Source organism: Balaenoptera musculus, chromosome 13 (genome assembly GCF_009873245.2).
Source record: "Balaenoptera musculus isolate JJ_BM4_2016_0621 chromosome 13, mBalMus1.pri.v3, whole genome shotgun sequence".
Taxonomy (NCBI): domain Eukaryota; kingdom Metazoa; phylum Chordata; class Mammalia; order Artiodactyla; family Balaenopteridae; genus Balaenoptera; species Balaenoptera musculus.
Window position 1 is genome coordinate 15,704,213 of NC_045797.1, and position 15,461 is coordinate 15,719,673.

Genomic DNA, 15,461 nt, shown 5'->3' on the forward strand with positions numbered 1-15,461 from the left:
AAATCTTCCAACAAACAAAAGTCCAGGACCAGATGGCTTCACAGGTGAATTCTATCAAACATTTAGAGAAGAGCTAACACCCATCCTTCTCAAACTCTTCCAAAAAATTGCAGAGGAAGGAACACTCCCAAACTCATTCTATGAGGCCACCATCACCCTGATACAAAAACCAGACACAGATTCTAGAAAAAAAGAAAAATTACAGACCAATATCACTGACGAATATAGTTGCAAAAATCCTCAACAAAATACTAGCAAACAGAATCCAACAACACATTAAAAGGATCATACACCATGATCAAGTGGGATTTATCTCAGGGATGCAAGGATTCTTCAATATATGGAAATCAATCGATGTGATACACCATATTAACAGACTGAAGAATAAAAACCATATGATCATCTCAATAGATGTAGAAAAAGCTTTTGACAAAATTCAACACCCATGTATGATAAAAACTCTCCAGAAAGTGGGCACAGAGGGAACCTACCTCAACATAATAAAGGCCATATACGACAAACCCACAGCAAACATCATTCTCAATGGTGAAAAACTGAAAGCATTTCCTCTAGGATCAGGACCAAGACAAGGGTGTCCACTGTTGCCATTATTATTCAAGATAGTTTTGGAATTCCTAGCCACGGCAATCAGAGAAGAAAAAGAAAAAAAAAGAATACAAATTGGAAAAGTAAAAGTAAAACTATCACTGTTTGTAGATAACATGATACTATACATAGATAATCCTAAAGATGCCACCAGAAAACTACTAGAGCTAATCAATGAATTTAGTAAAGTTGCAGGATACCAAATTAATGCACAGAAATCTCTTGTATTCCTATACACTAACAATGAAAGATCAGAAAGAGAAATTAAGGAAACAATCCCATTCACCATTGCAACAAAAAGAATAAAATACCTAAGGATAAACCTACCTAAGGAGGTCAAGACCTGTACTCAGAAAACTATATGACACTGATGAAAGAAATCAAAGATGACACAAACAGATGGAGAGATATACCATGTTCTTGGATTGGAAGAATCAATATTATGAAAATGACTGTACTACCCAAAGCAATCTACAGATTCAATGTAATCCCTATCAAACTACCAATGGCATTTTTCACAGAACAAAAAAATCTTAAAATTTGTATGGAGACACAAAAGACCCTGAATAGCCAAAGCAATCTTGAGGGCAAAAAAAGGAGCTAGAGGACTTCAGACTATACTACAAAGCTACAGTAATCAAGACAATATGGTACTGGCGCAAAAACAGAAATATAGACCAATGGAACAGGATAGAAAGCCCAGAGATAAACCCACGCATCTATGGTCAACTAATCTATGACAAAGGAGGCAAGGATATACAATGGAGAAAAGACCATCTCTTCAATAAGTGTTGCTGGGAAAACTGGACAGCTACATGTAAAAGAATGAAATTAGAACATTCCCTAACACCATACACAAAAATAAACTCAAAATTGATTAGAGACCTAAATGTAAGACTGGACACTATAAAACTCTTAGAAGAAAACATAGGAAGAACACTCTTTGACATAAATCACAGCAAGATCTTTTTTGACCCACCTCCTAGAGTAACGGAAATAAAAACAAAAATAAAGAAATGGGACCTAATTAAACTTAAAAGCTTTTGCACAGCAAAGGAAACTATAAACAAGATGAAAAGATAACACTCAGAATGGGAGAAAATATTTGCAAACAAAGCAACAGACAATGGATTAATCTCCAAATTATATAAACAGCTCACGCAGCTCAATATTAAAAAAACAGACAACCCAATTAAAAAATGGGCAGAAGATCTAAATAGACATCTCTCCAAAGAAGACATACAGATGGTCAAGAGGCACATGAAAAGATGCTCAACATCACTAATTATTAGAGAAATGCAAATCAAAACTACAATGAGGTATCACCTCACACTGGTTAGAATGGGAATCATCAGAAAATCTACAAACAACGAATGCTGGAGAGGGTATGGAGAAAAGGGAACCCTCTTGCACTCTTGGTGGGAATGTAAATTGATGTAGCCATTATGGAGAACAGTATGGAGGTTCCTTAAAAAATTAAAAATAGAATCACCATATGACCCAGCAACCCCACTACTGGGCATATGCCCAGAGAAAACCATAATTCCAAAAGACACATGAACCCTAATGTTCATTGTAACACTATTTACAATAGCCAGGTCATGGAAGCAACCTAAATGCCCATCGACAGACAAATGGATGAAGAAGATGTGGTACATATATACAATGGAATATTACTCAGCCATAAAAAGGAACAAAACTGGGTCATTTGTAGAGGTGTGGATGGACCTAGAGATTGTCATATAGAGTGAAGTAAGTCAGAAAGAGAAAAACAAATAGCGAATATTAACACATTTATGTGGAATCTAGAAAAATGGTACAGATGAACTGGTTTGCAAGGCAGAAATAGAGACACAGATGCAGAGAACAAACGTATGGACACCAAGGGGGAAATTGGTGGGGTGGTGGTGGGATTAATTGGGAGATTGGGATTGACATGTATACACTAATATGTATAAAATAGATAACTAATAAGAACCTGCTGTATAAAAAATAAATAAATTAAAATTTAAAAATTAAAAAAAAAGAAAAAAAATCATCTGGATGTCTAGTCTAAGTTCTTAAAATAATTCCTCTTGCATCTTTTGTATAGGAAAATTGGCGCAAGTTAATCAAACATTCTTCTTTATCATTTATCCATTTATACTGTACCTCTTTCTAAGGGGGAATTTTCTAATATGTGGTTAAGCAAACTCTAAAATTGTGACAATAACTATAAAATATGCTAACAGGTTATAAAAACACTCATTACATAATAATAAATAGAAGCCAGGAGAAAGAGAATTCACTATTGCATACATGCTTTAGTTGCAATGGCCTAGAATTTATTCAGTACCTAAGAGAGCTTCAGAACCACTTTCAATTTTCAATAGCAGCTCAGAGAATTAAAAAACCATAAAAAAAAAGTTAAACCAGATTAAATTGAAATATGCTTTCTAAATGGTTTATTAAAATGTAATAGTCAGCCTTTACACAGATTTTAAAACCCTGCTTCAGCTTACCTGTGCTAGCAGCTTTATTTCATTCACTTCATTGCTTAGATCCTCAAGATCTCTGCCCAAATGCAGACAAAATTGCTTAATGCTTGTTTCTCTGTCACCCACGGATTTATCAATGGCATTCCGAACAGCAACAATGGATGGCTTCATAGTTACAAAAACAGCAAAGTCTTCGGGAGGTGTGGGAACCTGATATTGTTCAATCAGCTTGTACATCTGAACCACTACATTCCCTTCATCTTCAAGGCTTTCAATCTAAACATAAACATTGGTTGCTGGTTAAATCAGTGTCCTGTTATACCCGTTAAGATTGTCTGATAGGAGACAGCTGCTGTGCATTGTAAACATCACGCTGTGAAGAGCCAGCACACAGAGGGGTGCGTTTAATGCAGATCAAACTGGCTGGAGCCTGCTGGGTGGCAAATACAGTCATTGCTACGAGGCAGGTAATAAGGCCCAGGAGGTAAGTTTCTCAGAGCTGAGCATAGTTAGTATTACTGTTATAAGTATTTAGTTTTCTCTCTCTGTTTTGTTCTCTAGTAGATTAAACAGTGCCAATATTTAAAGTTTTCAGAGACAACAGGTGCTCTGAGGATGCCCAGCTGTAACATCTGAGATTCCAGGCCTGTGTGTTGAGCAGTGACTGTCCCAGGGCAGCCCCTGAGGTGTGTGGACCATGTACCTATAGATTCAGAACCCTGATCTATGGTGAGACTCACACTACCCTTTAATAAAGGCTTTTAAAACCTTTATTACTGACTACTAAACATCTTTGCTTTGATGCCCTACCTTCAGTGGACAGTGCCTTTACTAAATTTTTGACAAGGACTCCCCAGTTTGGGGGGAACACTCCTCCCTGCCCCTCTGCCACAAGGTTATGGAGGGAGTATCCATGTTCTACAACTTGACCCACCTCCTGGCCACAAGCTGAACCAGGGAGAGTCAAATTGGGACCTAGTGAAACCAGCTCAGTCTGATCTCTCTCTTGAACTTGGAAAGAGTTAGACTGCAGCTGTTGGCAGAGGCTATTTGCTTCCATGGGGTAACAAAGCAGGTCCTAAACAGGAAATGAAAACTGCAGAGAGGCTTTATAGAGATGGTTCTCAACCTTTAGCTGCATCCCAATCGCCCTGGCAAGCTTGGTAAAACACAGATTGTTGAACCCCTCCCGAGAGTTTCTGATTCAGAAGGTCCAGGGTGGGGCCTGAGAATATGCAAGTTCCCCAGTGATACTGATGCAGCTGGTGTGGGGAACACTCTTTGAGAATCACTGTTCTAGAGAGGAGGAGAGATGCGAGATGGAAAGAGAGGTCTTTTTGGTTTCCCTATGCTGCTCTAGTCCTTAGTTCCTGCCCTTTTTAAAGGCTAGGCTCTATCCATACCTTTGGATTCCAAAAGATATCCTTGCAAACTTAGAATAAATCTTCTCATTTTTCCAAGCTAACTATGTCAGTTTTTGTTATTTTCAACCAGAAGTGTCTAACATCTTCAATAAGTTACAAATAGAACTAAGTCTGACAACCAAAATCTGCTCACCTTCCTGGATTTCTGGTTCGTGGAGTAAGCATATGTCCTGTTTTCTCTGGGAGTGCCTTGGTTTACACCAAGGTATTGTCCTGGCATGATGATTAATGGTGCCTCTTTCACTCTCAAAAATGTCTGGTCAGAAAGTGATTATGTGGCCTGCCCTACCTATGCTGGCTTGTGGTCTACCCATTCACTGTAAAAGGGTATCTAAGAGTTATCTCAAATTTCTTTTGTTGTCCCCTCATTCAGTTGCCCACTAAGTCCTTTCAATTCTACTTACTTAATATCGCTAGAATCCATTCCTTCTCTCCCATCCTTGGAAATACTGCTTTAGCTGTGGTTCATCAGCTTTCTCCACCAAACACCCCTTCTACATAGCACACCAACTGCCATATCCTGTTCTTGCCACGTTGCCTCAGGTCTGTGCATGCAAATTTCCCTCTTTCTGGAATGCCTACCTGAATAGATGGACTTTAGGACAAAGCTTAAATGCCCCAACCTCCGCAAAGCCTTCTGTAACTCATAGGAATGACTGCACCCTCCCTCTGCTCCACCACCACCCTGCTCACAACAGTATCTTGTACCTATATCCGTTGTATAAGAGTTATCTGCTGTCATTCTAGACTCTGAGGTCCTTGAAAGCAGGTTTACTCAGTGTTGTCATCCTTGCGTCCTGCTAACTGAGTGCTTACAACTTTTTTGGAACTAATGGATGAGGTTCCAAAGAAAAGCTGTCTGTGTGTGCAGAGCATTTTCCTAAGAGAGGCTGCTTCCCCAACACACCACCCAGCCATGCACAGACAACCTTATGGAGATGGGACACAGCCTGGGTTTCTGCATGGCACATCGACTCTCCTGTTCTGGAACCAGAGAGAGAGGTCTACCCCCTGCTACATGATCCTTCCTTCCATAGTTTATACAACAGGATCAGGGTAGGGGTGGGGGCTGAATCCATTCATTAAACATTTAGAATTGATATCAGAGGAGAGAGATTGTCTCTCTTGGTGGCTGGCTAGACTTGCAACATATGACCTGGGAGGTGCTGGTGGCCACGTTTGCTGCTGAGGATGAAGGAGTAGGAGCAACGTGTTTGCAGAGGTAAAGGAGCAAAGCAGATCCTCAGAGAGATGCAGAGAGGAGAGGTGGAGTGAGAACCACCTGGGTTTCCCACAGCCTTCTTATTCCTGGCTCTGGTAAGTTCCTAAGCCTAGTCACATTCTTGGTGTGAGTGTGGGTGGGGTGTGTCCCTTGGAATATTCCTTCCTCCTTAAATAGGGTCCACGTTTTGTCCTAAGGTAGGACAAAACCTCAACTGGGTTTTGGTTATTTGACAAAGAGTCTTTCTGACTGCAGATAATAATATATGCTGGGCATCTTTAGTCTCCTGGGATGATGTATAAGTAGACTTGAGGGAAAACCACAATCATCTTGAGATCATCACATTTGAGAAGATGTTGTTTCTTGAAATGAAAAACAAAATTTTTACTTTTATAGGTACATGAAATAGCCTTTACTATTAATTCTGTTAACAATATATAAAATTATCCAACAGATTATCCAGTTGTTAATTACTTATTTCACATTTCAGTTTGTATTTTTAAAATTGGTAATATGTCTTCAATTTCCAGATATTTAAGAAAATGATTTAACTCTATTTTAAATGCCAACTGGTGTGACTGAAAAACCTGACTATTGAAACTAAATGCTAGATTGCGTGCCACAGGGGAAAGATGGGAGGAGGAAACCAAGTTTCCGGAGAGAGAGAAATAAGGGAGACAAAGGAGTGAGTGTGTGTGTGTGTCTGTGTGTGTGTGTGTGTGTGTGTATGAGAGAGAGACAGAGAGAGAGAGGGAGGGAGGGAGAGAGTGGACCCCACCATTTGTGTTACTTGAGTCCCCGTATCTGCTGTTGTCTCCCCGTCCCGCCTTCCTGTTTAAGCTAAAGTTGGGTTTCTTTTATTCCTAATTGGAAGGTTCCTGACTATTATGCAAATATAGGTTAAGTAGGATCAAGACTTCCATTATGACTAATACCAAGTTTACAATTCTATTATCATCTATCACAAATAAGAATTGCAATAAACTGGGGTTGAGAGCATTGGCTTTGTGGTCAGAGACCCAAGTGTATATTCCGGCTCCACTACAAAAAGCTCTGTGATCTTGGACAGCATAACCTAGTTTGGTCCCTGTTTCCTCATCTGCAGAATGAGAATAAAAATTCTTTATACTTCTTAAGTTTTTGCAAGGATCAAAAATGTAATGTATGTAGAAAATGTAGTGCATTCCCGGCTAGTAGTACGAGTTTGATCAATGTTAGCTGTCATTACTACTGTGATGTAAGGCATATACTTACTTTGCCTGAAAGTGTTTTTGATATTCTGACACTGTTTCCTGACCTTCAGTCCCTCAATTTCTCTTACTTGCCTTCCTTACTCACCACAATATCTGGAATAGTGAGTTATGTAAGAATCAACTCACCCTTTCCTGAATTTCATCAAGAAATACTAAGTTGTTAACATATTCTATGGTGGTAGTTGGGACAAATTCAAGTTTATATTCTGCATCTTGTGCCTCAGAGACAAGGGCATCCACTTTTTTCTTGCTTAGATGAGGAAGCATATAATTTAGCACCTAGGAAAGAAAAAAGGAACTGTGAATCATAACTACTTGAGTATTTCCATTTTATTATATATTTTAGATAAATTCTAATTGAATGGCTGTTAAGTCGGCAGGTATTGGAAGCAGCAGTATAAATGAAGGGTCTGGTTTTTTTCACATTGAACCAATAGGAAGGGCTAGTTTTGAAGATAATTTCTAGAACAAGCTGGATTGCACAACTTATTAAAAAGTTTGCCTAAATGCTCTGATCTTTTGTAAGTGCCCTTTCTGCTACTTTGCCCTGTATAGTGAACATTGTGGTGCCCTCCCCAGCATCAACTCCACTTCTTTCCTGTTGGGTGGTAGTAATGTGGTTTGGAGGAAACTGATCTCCCCTTTAGAAACAAAGACGGAGTCTGATGGGTCATAAGGCAAATATGAACATGGCTTCCTTTGGCTAATGTGATCGGATTAGGGCGAACCTCTGATCTTAGCTGATCCAATTAAGTAGAAACACAAGACTTTTGTTTAAGGCTGAGAGATCTCTCATGTTCTCTCTCTCTGGACATGAACAAGGAAATAATTAGCCTATGGAGCTTTTGACAGCCATTTGAGAAATGTGAAGGCATGTGAGCTTTAGGTTGAAGCTGGCACATCAGAAAGCTTGGTATAGAGAATGAAAAGAATCAGGTCCTCAGTAACACTACTGAGTCACTAGATCACACCTCCCTGATGGCCATCCACCCTCTGGACTTTTTAGATGCATAGCCCGTACATTTTCTGATTGCTGAAGCCAGTTTGAGTTGAGTGTTCTTTGGCTTGGTATATAGTAGTGCTCATAGTGCTCAGAAATGTTTGCTGAAATTGAATTCTATATATTTTTTCTTTTGCTACAGATGAAGCAGCAAAGCTCTAGAAGAAAGCCCAATGCCATACAATGAATTAGTGACAGAATAGATACTAGCACTCAGGCCTGCAGCCTTTTAGACAGGGCTCTGTCTTCTTTCATCTGCACCAGGGGTCAGCAGAAGTTTTCTATAAGGGCTGAATAGTAAATATTTTAGATTTTCAGGACCTATGGTCTCTGTCACAACTACTCAGCTCTGCCCTTGTAGTGAGAAAGCAACCATAGGCAATACATAAGCCAACTGTCATGAGTGTGTTCTAGTAAAACCATATGTACACAACAGGTGGCAGGCTGGACTGGTCCTGAGGGTTGTAGTTTGACAACCTCTGTTCTACACCATTGTCTCTCTGGAGGTATTTGACAGTATATATGACTCTAAAGGAAGACCTGAAAGTTATTGCAGAAGCAATCAAATTTCTTCAGCTCTACAGCTCACCAAAATATAATCAGATCTTTAGGGACAGTTTCAGATCAGGAAATGATCTCCTAAACTTGATCTCAGTATCCTAGAATCAACCAGCATTCCCACTAGGATCCTGAGCTGTTACAGTGGTGTCTCTTCTGTAGGAAGTCTTGAAATGCTCCAACAAAGGAAAAAGGAATGGGTGTAAGAGGCTAGTCTGAGGGCTGCTGTCTCCTCACTTGAAAGCTGACTGTGCTTGGGACAGAAAGAAGAATATGGAACTTTTCCTAGAAATTAAGGATGCACAATAGACTAATGTTAATTTTAAATATTTGCAATACTGGAAAATAAAGATAGGTTATTTGCAAGAGAAAAATCATAAAATAGTTGTAGAGACCATAATTTAAAATTTTCTTAGTTCATAGTTACCTCCAAGCATCGCAAAGGTGATGGAATTAGTTTTTCTTTTAGTTGCTTAGTGTCAATGAGCAGCAATCCTACATTCCTGGTGCGTCTTAGAGCTACTGCGTCCTTGTGCTGTCTGTGATATTTTTCCAGTTGTTCACTAAAGAACTTAACACCTAGGTAAAGTAATTCATATAAAGCATAAAACATATGTATTAGATTTTAAAGGATCATTATAAAGATATATTAAAAATCATTGCATTAATAAATTTACATACATATTTATAATCTATTATCCATATGTAGAGGACCTTGTGTAACTTTAAAATGTTAATTCATAATGCTTTATATTTCATTCTTGAAAATAATATTTAATAATGTAAATATATTCTCTGGCTCCTGTTAAGAATGGCACATGAAAATAACTTGTAATTGCATTAGAGAATCTGGTTTAGAATGGATTAGATTCTAGAGTCAGGTTGGTTTGAAGTTGGCTTAATCTAAGGGTTCTCCCACATGGTACCTCAAAATAAGCATTCATCGAGGCTAAGGCTTTGTCAATTTGTGTCCACTATATATTGTAGTTGAATTTTGATAATATTCCTATAGCCATTTTCTCCCTTTTCCGAACCAGTGGAAGCCTGATTATCTTGAATACACTTTTATCATACTCTTGGTCAAAAACAGCTCTTACTAATACACATATAATACTAAACTCCTCTACTCATCTTTCAAAATCCTGTACCTCTTGGCCTTTAAATACTTAGTTAACTTTATTTCCAATTACTCTCTCTGCGTGAGTCAGATTGATTTCCTTACTGCTTCCTGTTTTCCTTCTCTAACCCTCCCTTCTACCATCCCAAAGAGAAAAGGGTGTTGATTCTTGCCTTTATTCATATCATCTCCTCTCCTGGATACAAGGGAGAGTTTGACACAGTATAAAGAACACATCAGGGACTTCCCTGGTGGTGCAGGGGTTAAGACTCCTTGCTCTCAATGCAGGGGGCCTGGGTTCAATCCCTGGTCAGGGAACTAGATCCCAAATGTATGCCGCAACTAAGAGTTCACATGCCACAGCTAAAGAGCCCACGAGCCACAACTAAGACCCAGCACAACCAAATAAATAAATTAAATTAAATAAATATTTTTTTAAAAAAGAACATATCAGACAAAGTGTTAGAAGACCTAGGCTCAAGTCTTTAACCCATCTGTGGCTTTGGGTAAGTTAGTTGATCTTTCTGAGCTTCGGCTTCCTCATGATACAAAAAAGGGATGACAATTATCTGTCCTACTCATTTCAGAAGGTTTTGATGTGTGTATTTTTGAGAACTGACAAAATAAGTATATCAAATGATCTGAGAAGACTTCTGGTAAGGAAACCTGTATAATGTTGTTTGGTCAAGTATTTTCCTAACTTATTTGAACACAGAGTCTTTTTCATTTTTCATGGTATCATGTAATATCCTTCAGAATAGTGGTTCAAGGAATACTAGCTTGGGAAACACTAATTTGGTCCAATACTTTTGTTTTATACATGAAGAAATTTAGTAATTAAATGACTTGGCCATGGTCTTATATAGCCGTGTTCAAAGGGAAACAAAAGAGTAAAGCTGATAGAAGAGTTCTCTCTTTATGAGCTAGAGGAGAGGTGGTTTGTACAATAGTAAAGCACACAAACTTTCAAGTCAGAGAAAATGATTTCTAAACCACTAACTAGCTGTGTAAACTTGAAGTTACCTTATCTCTAAATATTTTCATTTCCTTATTTGTAAAATGAGAGTACTCGCCTCATAGAATTATGCAGATTAGATGAGATGCCTGAAAATCACTTAGCACCGTATCTATCATAAGTGCTCAGGAAGTATAGAAATTATTAATAAACACTGACATTTATAGAAATTCAGGGGTGAGAAATGGCTGATTAGTTCAGGAAGCCAGAGTTTGTCCCCTGATCGTCTTCTGGGGCTAGGCAGAGGTCAGCGTGGCTAAAAGTTTGGTTAAACAGACATTTGTTAAGTGTAAGTGTCTATAATATGTGCTAGGCAGTGTTAGAATAGTTTAAGGGAATATGATAACAGGCAAGGCATGGTATCCAAGGGGCAAAGCTACATTCTATTAACCTCTGGCTAACAGTTGGGTTCGAGGTTTAGGAAGTACCAGGGAGTTCCTAAAAGAAGAGGAACACAACGTTTAGGAGTCCAGACCAATGTACTCCAGAGTCCCTGAAAATAAACAGCTTATACCTATGAGACCCTCGTTCCAGGATTGGGATAGAATTGACAAGCCAAGGCAGGACTAGAAGAAGGGCAACCTGGGAGCTTGGTGGCCTCATCCAGATGGATGCTTGGTGAGGGAGTAAAGTTATCCAATGTGAAGAACATGGTAACAGGATACTAGGAAGCCTTGGCTCAAGGTTATGAGTAGAAGATCTAGGGGATTAGAACTGGTTATTTGGATTAGCCCTACTCCATGTGCTGAAATGCCAGGTTCCGCACCTTACTGACACGCTGGTGCCATTGTGTACCTGTCAGTTCCCTTCAGTTCAACACACACTAAGTCTCAGTGTGATGGTGTTGGTGAAGAACAGTAGAAATGGACTTGTCTAATTTTGTTTTCAAAAGTAAGACCCCACTTCGGTTTCTTGAGCAAGTCAGTGTCTTGAAAAAAAGGGTCTGTTTCAGATTTTAAAAACTTAAGGGACATAACAAGTGAATATAGTGCCTGCTCTTGGACTAGATTATGGGTCAAACTAGCTGCAAACTGCTTTATTTGGGGGATTCTGAATAGGGACTAAATGTTTATATTAAGGAATTGTTGGTTCTTTTATTAGGTGTGATAATATTAATTTGGTTCTGTAGGAACATGTTTTTTAAAGATGAATATTGAAATATTTCATTTAGGGATGGCATGTCTAATTTACTTTAAAATACTTCAGCATAATAAAAAGAATGGGTTGAAACAAAAACATAAAAATTTACAGAAAAAATTAGTGTTGCTTTGTGAGGCAAAGTATCAGAGTAATCATTTTTGTGCATAAGAAAATAAAGGAATAAAGCCAGTTCATGAAATAAAAAAAGAATATGAATGATATGCTTCACATTTTTAAATGGTAATAATGAATAATATATACTTAATTTTTGTAAACATTTGGGAACTTTCTTGCCTGAAATTTCACTTGGGTATTGTATTTTATTTCCTTTTGTTGAAGATAACGAGTTTAATAAAATAATTTCCCTTCGGATCTGATTTCATGACTAAGAGTTGTGGATTCATACCCACCAGGTTGCAATATGGCCACAGAAATAGAGTAACTTGAATTCCTGAGACACATGTTACACTATGTAAACATTTTTTAAAGGAATCTGAGAGGCAAACATTTCTTTTGACTCCTTCCCATGTAAAGGCTATATAACCTTAGCACTGGTACAACTTGATACTAAAAGATAAGCTTTTGGGGAGGAATTCCTTCTCATAATATTCTGAAATAAAACAGTAACAGTAAAACTAAAGAAAAAAAAGTGGTTCTACAGCAAATAATCTAGAAATGAATAAACTGTTGCATTTTGTCAGGCCAACTCTTTGGAGCTACCATTTCTGTCACCATACACCACCAAACAGAAATGTAGACAATGATAAACCTTGATATACCTGTCAAACATAATTAGTAAGGACAAATGGAAAACTTACCAGGTTCTTGAAGTTTAAGAGCTTGTAAATCAAGACTTTCATTTTCCTTGAAGAATATCTGAAACTTTTCAAACGTAGCTGCATATAATTGAGCAGATTCAAATGCTGCCTGTATGGTTTCCTAAATGTTATAAAAAAACAGACAAAACTGTATTTTTCCTGAGCAGAATTCAATTCAATAAAACTGAACAAACACAGATGCCTTCTCTGTGCCCAACACTATGCTTTGACCTGAGGATACCTAAGTGAGGAAAGATACCATCCTGGATGACAAGAAGCAATTAATGGATTCTCTTATAAAACTGAAAAAAAAAATACACCTTCAAGTCTGACTTTCAAAGAATTGTTCCTTATGATTGAAAGGAAGCACACCTGAAATTTTTTTAGCTTCATGGTGAACTTATACATCACTAGTAAATATATGGCAAGAGACAATGTCTATTTATTTTCCAAACTGCAAATTTTATATCTTGGTTAGTGTTTTTGAGCAAAGGCAAAACTATTTAGCATATTTGCAAAATTACTTGCCTAATCTCATTATTAAGTTCTCTGTGCTGGCAAGTCTCCTATTCCAAAATGTCTTCATAATTTGCGCTAATAAAATCCTTTCCCTCCCCTCACTTAACCTTGGTTCCAACCTCCACTTCCCCACAAAGTTTTTCCTACAATACCCATGTCAATACATGTTATCATAGTTCAATGCCTATGAACAGCAGTTAGGATCAGTTTGTTGTTGGTCTTGGTCCATTATTCCCTGGCTGCACTCGATTGCCTTCCCTTACATTTCCGACCGAGACTTCTTGCAAATGACTGCAATTTGTCCCAAGGAAAACTAGAGATGATCAATGGAATTGCTCATTCCCAACACATCAGTGCTAGGGTATTGCTTTATGGATTCAGACTCTTGCTTTAGGGATAGTGGGTAGCAGTAGAAAGTTTCATTACAAACAATAGCACACACCCTGGATGGCTTAGTTATTTGTTCATTTATTTCCTTTTAATAGGCTCTTATGTAATCTTCCAGAATGTTTCTGCTGTTTATTTCTTTACGTTAAAAATTGAGGGGAAGAAACTATGTCAAAGTATATCTCCTTTGAGAAGATGTGCTACATATATACAATGGAATATTACTCAGCCATAAAAAGGAATGAAATAGCGTCATTTGCAGAGACATGGATGGACCTAGAGACTGTCATACAGAGTGAAGTAAATCAGGAAAAGAAAAACAAATATCATATAATATTGCTTATATCTGGAATCTAGAAAAATGGTAGAGATGAACTTATGTGCAAAGCAGAAATAGAGTCACAGATGTAGAGAACAAACTTATGGTTACCAAGGGGGGAAGGGGCAGTGGGATGAATTGGAAGATTGGGACTGACATATGTACAGTACTATGTATAAAATAGATAACTAATGAGAGCCTACTGCATAGCACAGGGAACTCTACTCAGTGCTCTGGGGTGACCTAAATGGGAAGGAAATCTAAAAAAGCGTAGATATATGTATACATATAACTGATTCACTTTGCTGTATAGCAGAAACTAACACAACGTTGTAAAACAACTATACTCCAATAAAAATTAATATTAAAAAAGAACATCCTTTTCCCCACAGCAAAAAAAAAAAAAAGTATATCTCCTTTGAGCAGATTTAATAGTCTCTGATACATGATCATGAAGGCATTAGAAACACAACGGGAGGCCTGTAAATGGAAAGCTCCACCAACATGTTCAAAATATGATTTTAAACCTAACAGGAAGTTTGCTGAAATAGTACAAAGAATTCCATATATCACCACTGAAATTCCTTAAATTTTAACAATATATCACATTTGTTTTATCATTCTCTTTCTCTATATATATTATTTTACCCTGAATCATTTGGAAGAAAGTTGCAGACACAGACATTTTTACCCCTAAATATTTCAGGGTTTATTTAATAAACACAAGGATATTTTCTTATAGAACCATAGTATAATGACCTCAATCAGGAAATTAGCATTGATATTAATACTATTATCAATTACAGATCTTATACAAATTTGGCCATTTGTCCCAATAATGTCTTTCATAACAAAATAAAAAACCTTTTTTTCCTGGTCCACTATCCTATCCAGGATCATGTATTGTATCTGGTGTCTTGTATTGTATCATGTATTGTATTTCTTGTATTGTATCTTGTCACATCTCTGCAGTGCCCTTTAATCTGAACAATTTCTCAATCTTCGTTTTTTATGACCTTTAACATTTTTGAAAAGTATCTCCTGTGTGTGTATGTTATACTTCCTAATGCTTACATTCAGTTATACATTTTTGGCAATAATACTACATAAGTGATGTATGTTCTCTGTGAACAGTGTCAAAAGGCACAGAATGTTGATTTGTCCCATTACTGGTGATGTTAACATGTAAGTTAAGGTGGTGTCTGTGAGGTTTCGTTACTGCAAACTTACTATTTTCTCTCCTTAAGTCAATAAATATTCTATGCAGAAACGCTTTGAGACAATATCCTTTTCCTCATCATATCTTTGCATACTCGTTTTAGTATGAATTAGAGATTCTTGCCTATTTCTATAGTGGTGATTTTTCCTTATGTTTTCCTTCTACATTTACTAGTTGGCATTTTACTGTAAGGAAGAGCTTTCCATTCTCACTCCATTCATTCATTCACAAAATGGACTCATGTATTCTCATTTTATTCAAAGACTGTTATAATCATTACTTATTTTAATGGTCAAATTGTCCCAGGGAGACCCTTCAAGTTGGCTTTTTAATTTTTTCTGCATGTCGTCATTACTCCTTAGGCACCTTCTTATTTTTTGGTTCAAC

General features: G+C 37.5%; 1 protein-coding gene across 1 annotated transcript in view; it reads right to left on the reverse strand.

Annotated features, from left to right (window-relative positions):
• DNAH6 (dynein axonemal heavy chain 6) overlaps positions 1-15,461 on the reverse strand; it is a 298,716-nt gene that overhangs the window by 213,360 nt on the left and 69,895 nt on the right. Inside the window, exons 12-15 of the mRNA XM_036873333.1 lie at positions 12,631-12,751; positions 8,968-9,119; positions 7,109-7,261; positions 3,108-3,359 (exon numbers count right to left, since the gene is read on the reverse strand). Of these exons, the coding sequence (XP_036729228.1) occupies positions 3,108-3,359; positions 7,109-7,261; positions 8,968-9,119; positions 12,631-12,751 (678 nt within the window). The remainder of the gene's footprint in view (positions 1-3,107; positions 3,360-7,108; positions 7,262-8,967; positions 9,120-12,630; positions 12,752-15,461) is intronic.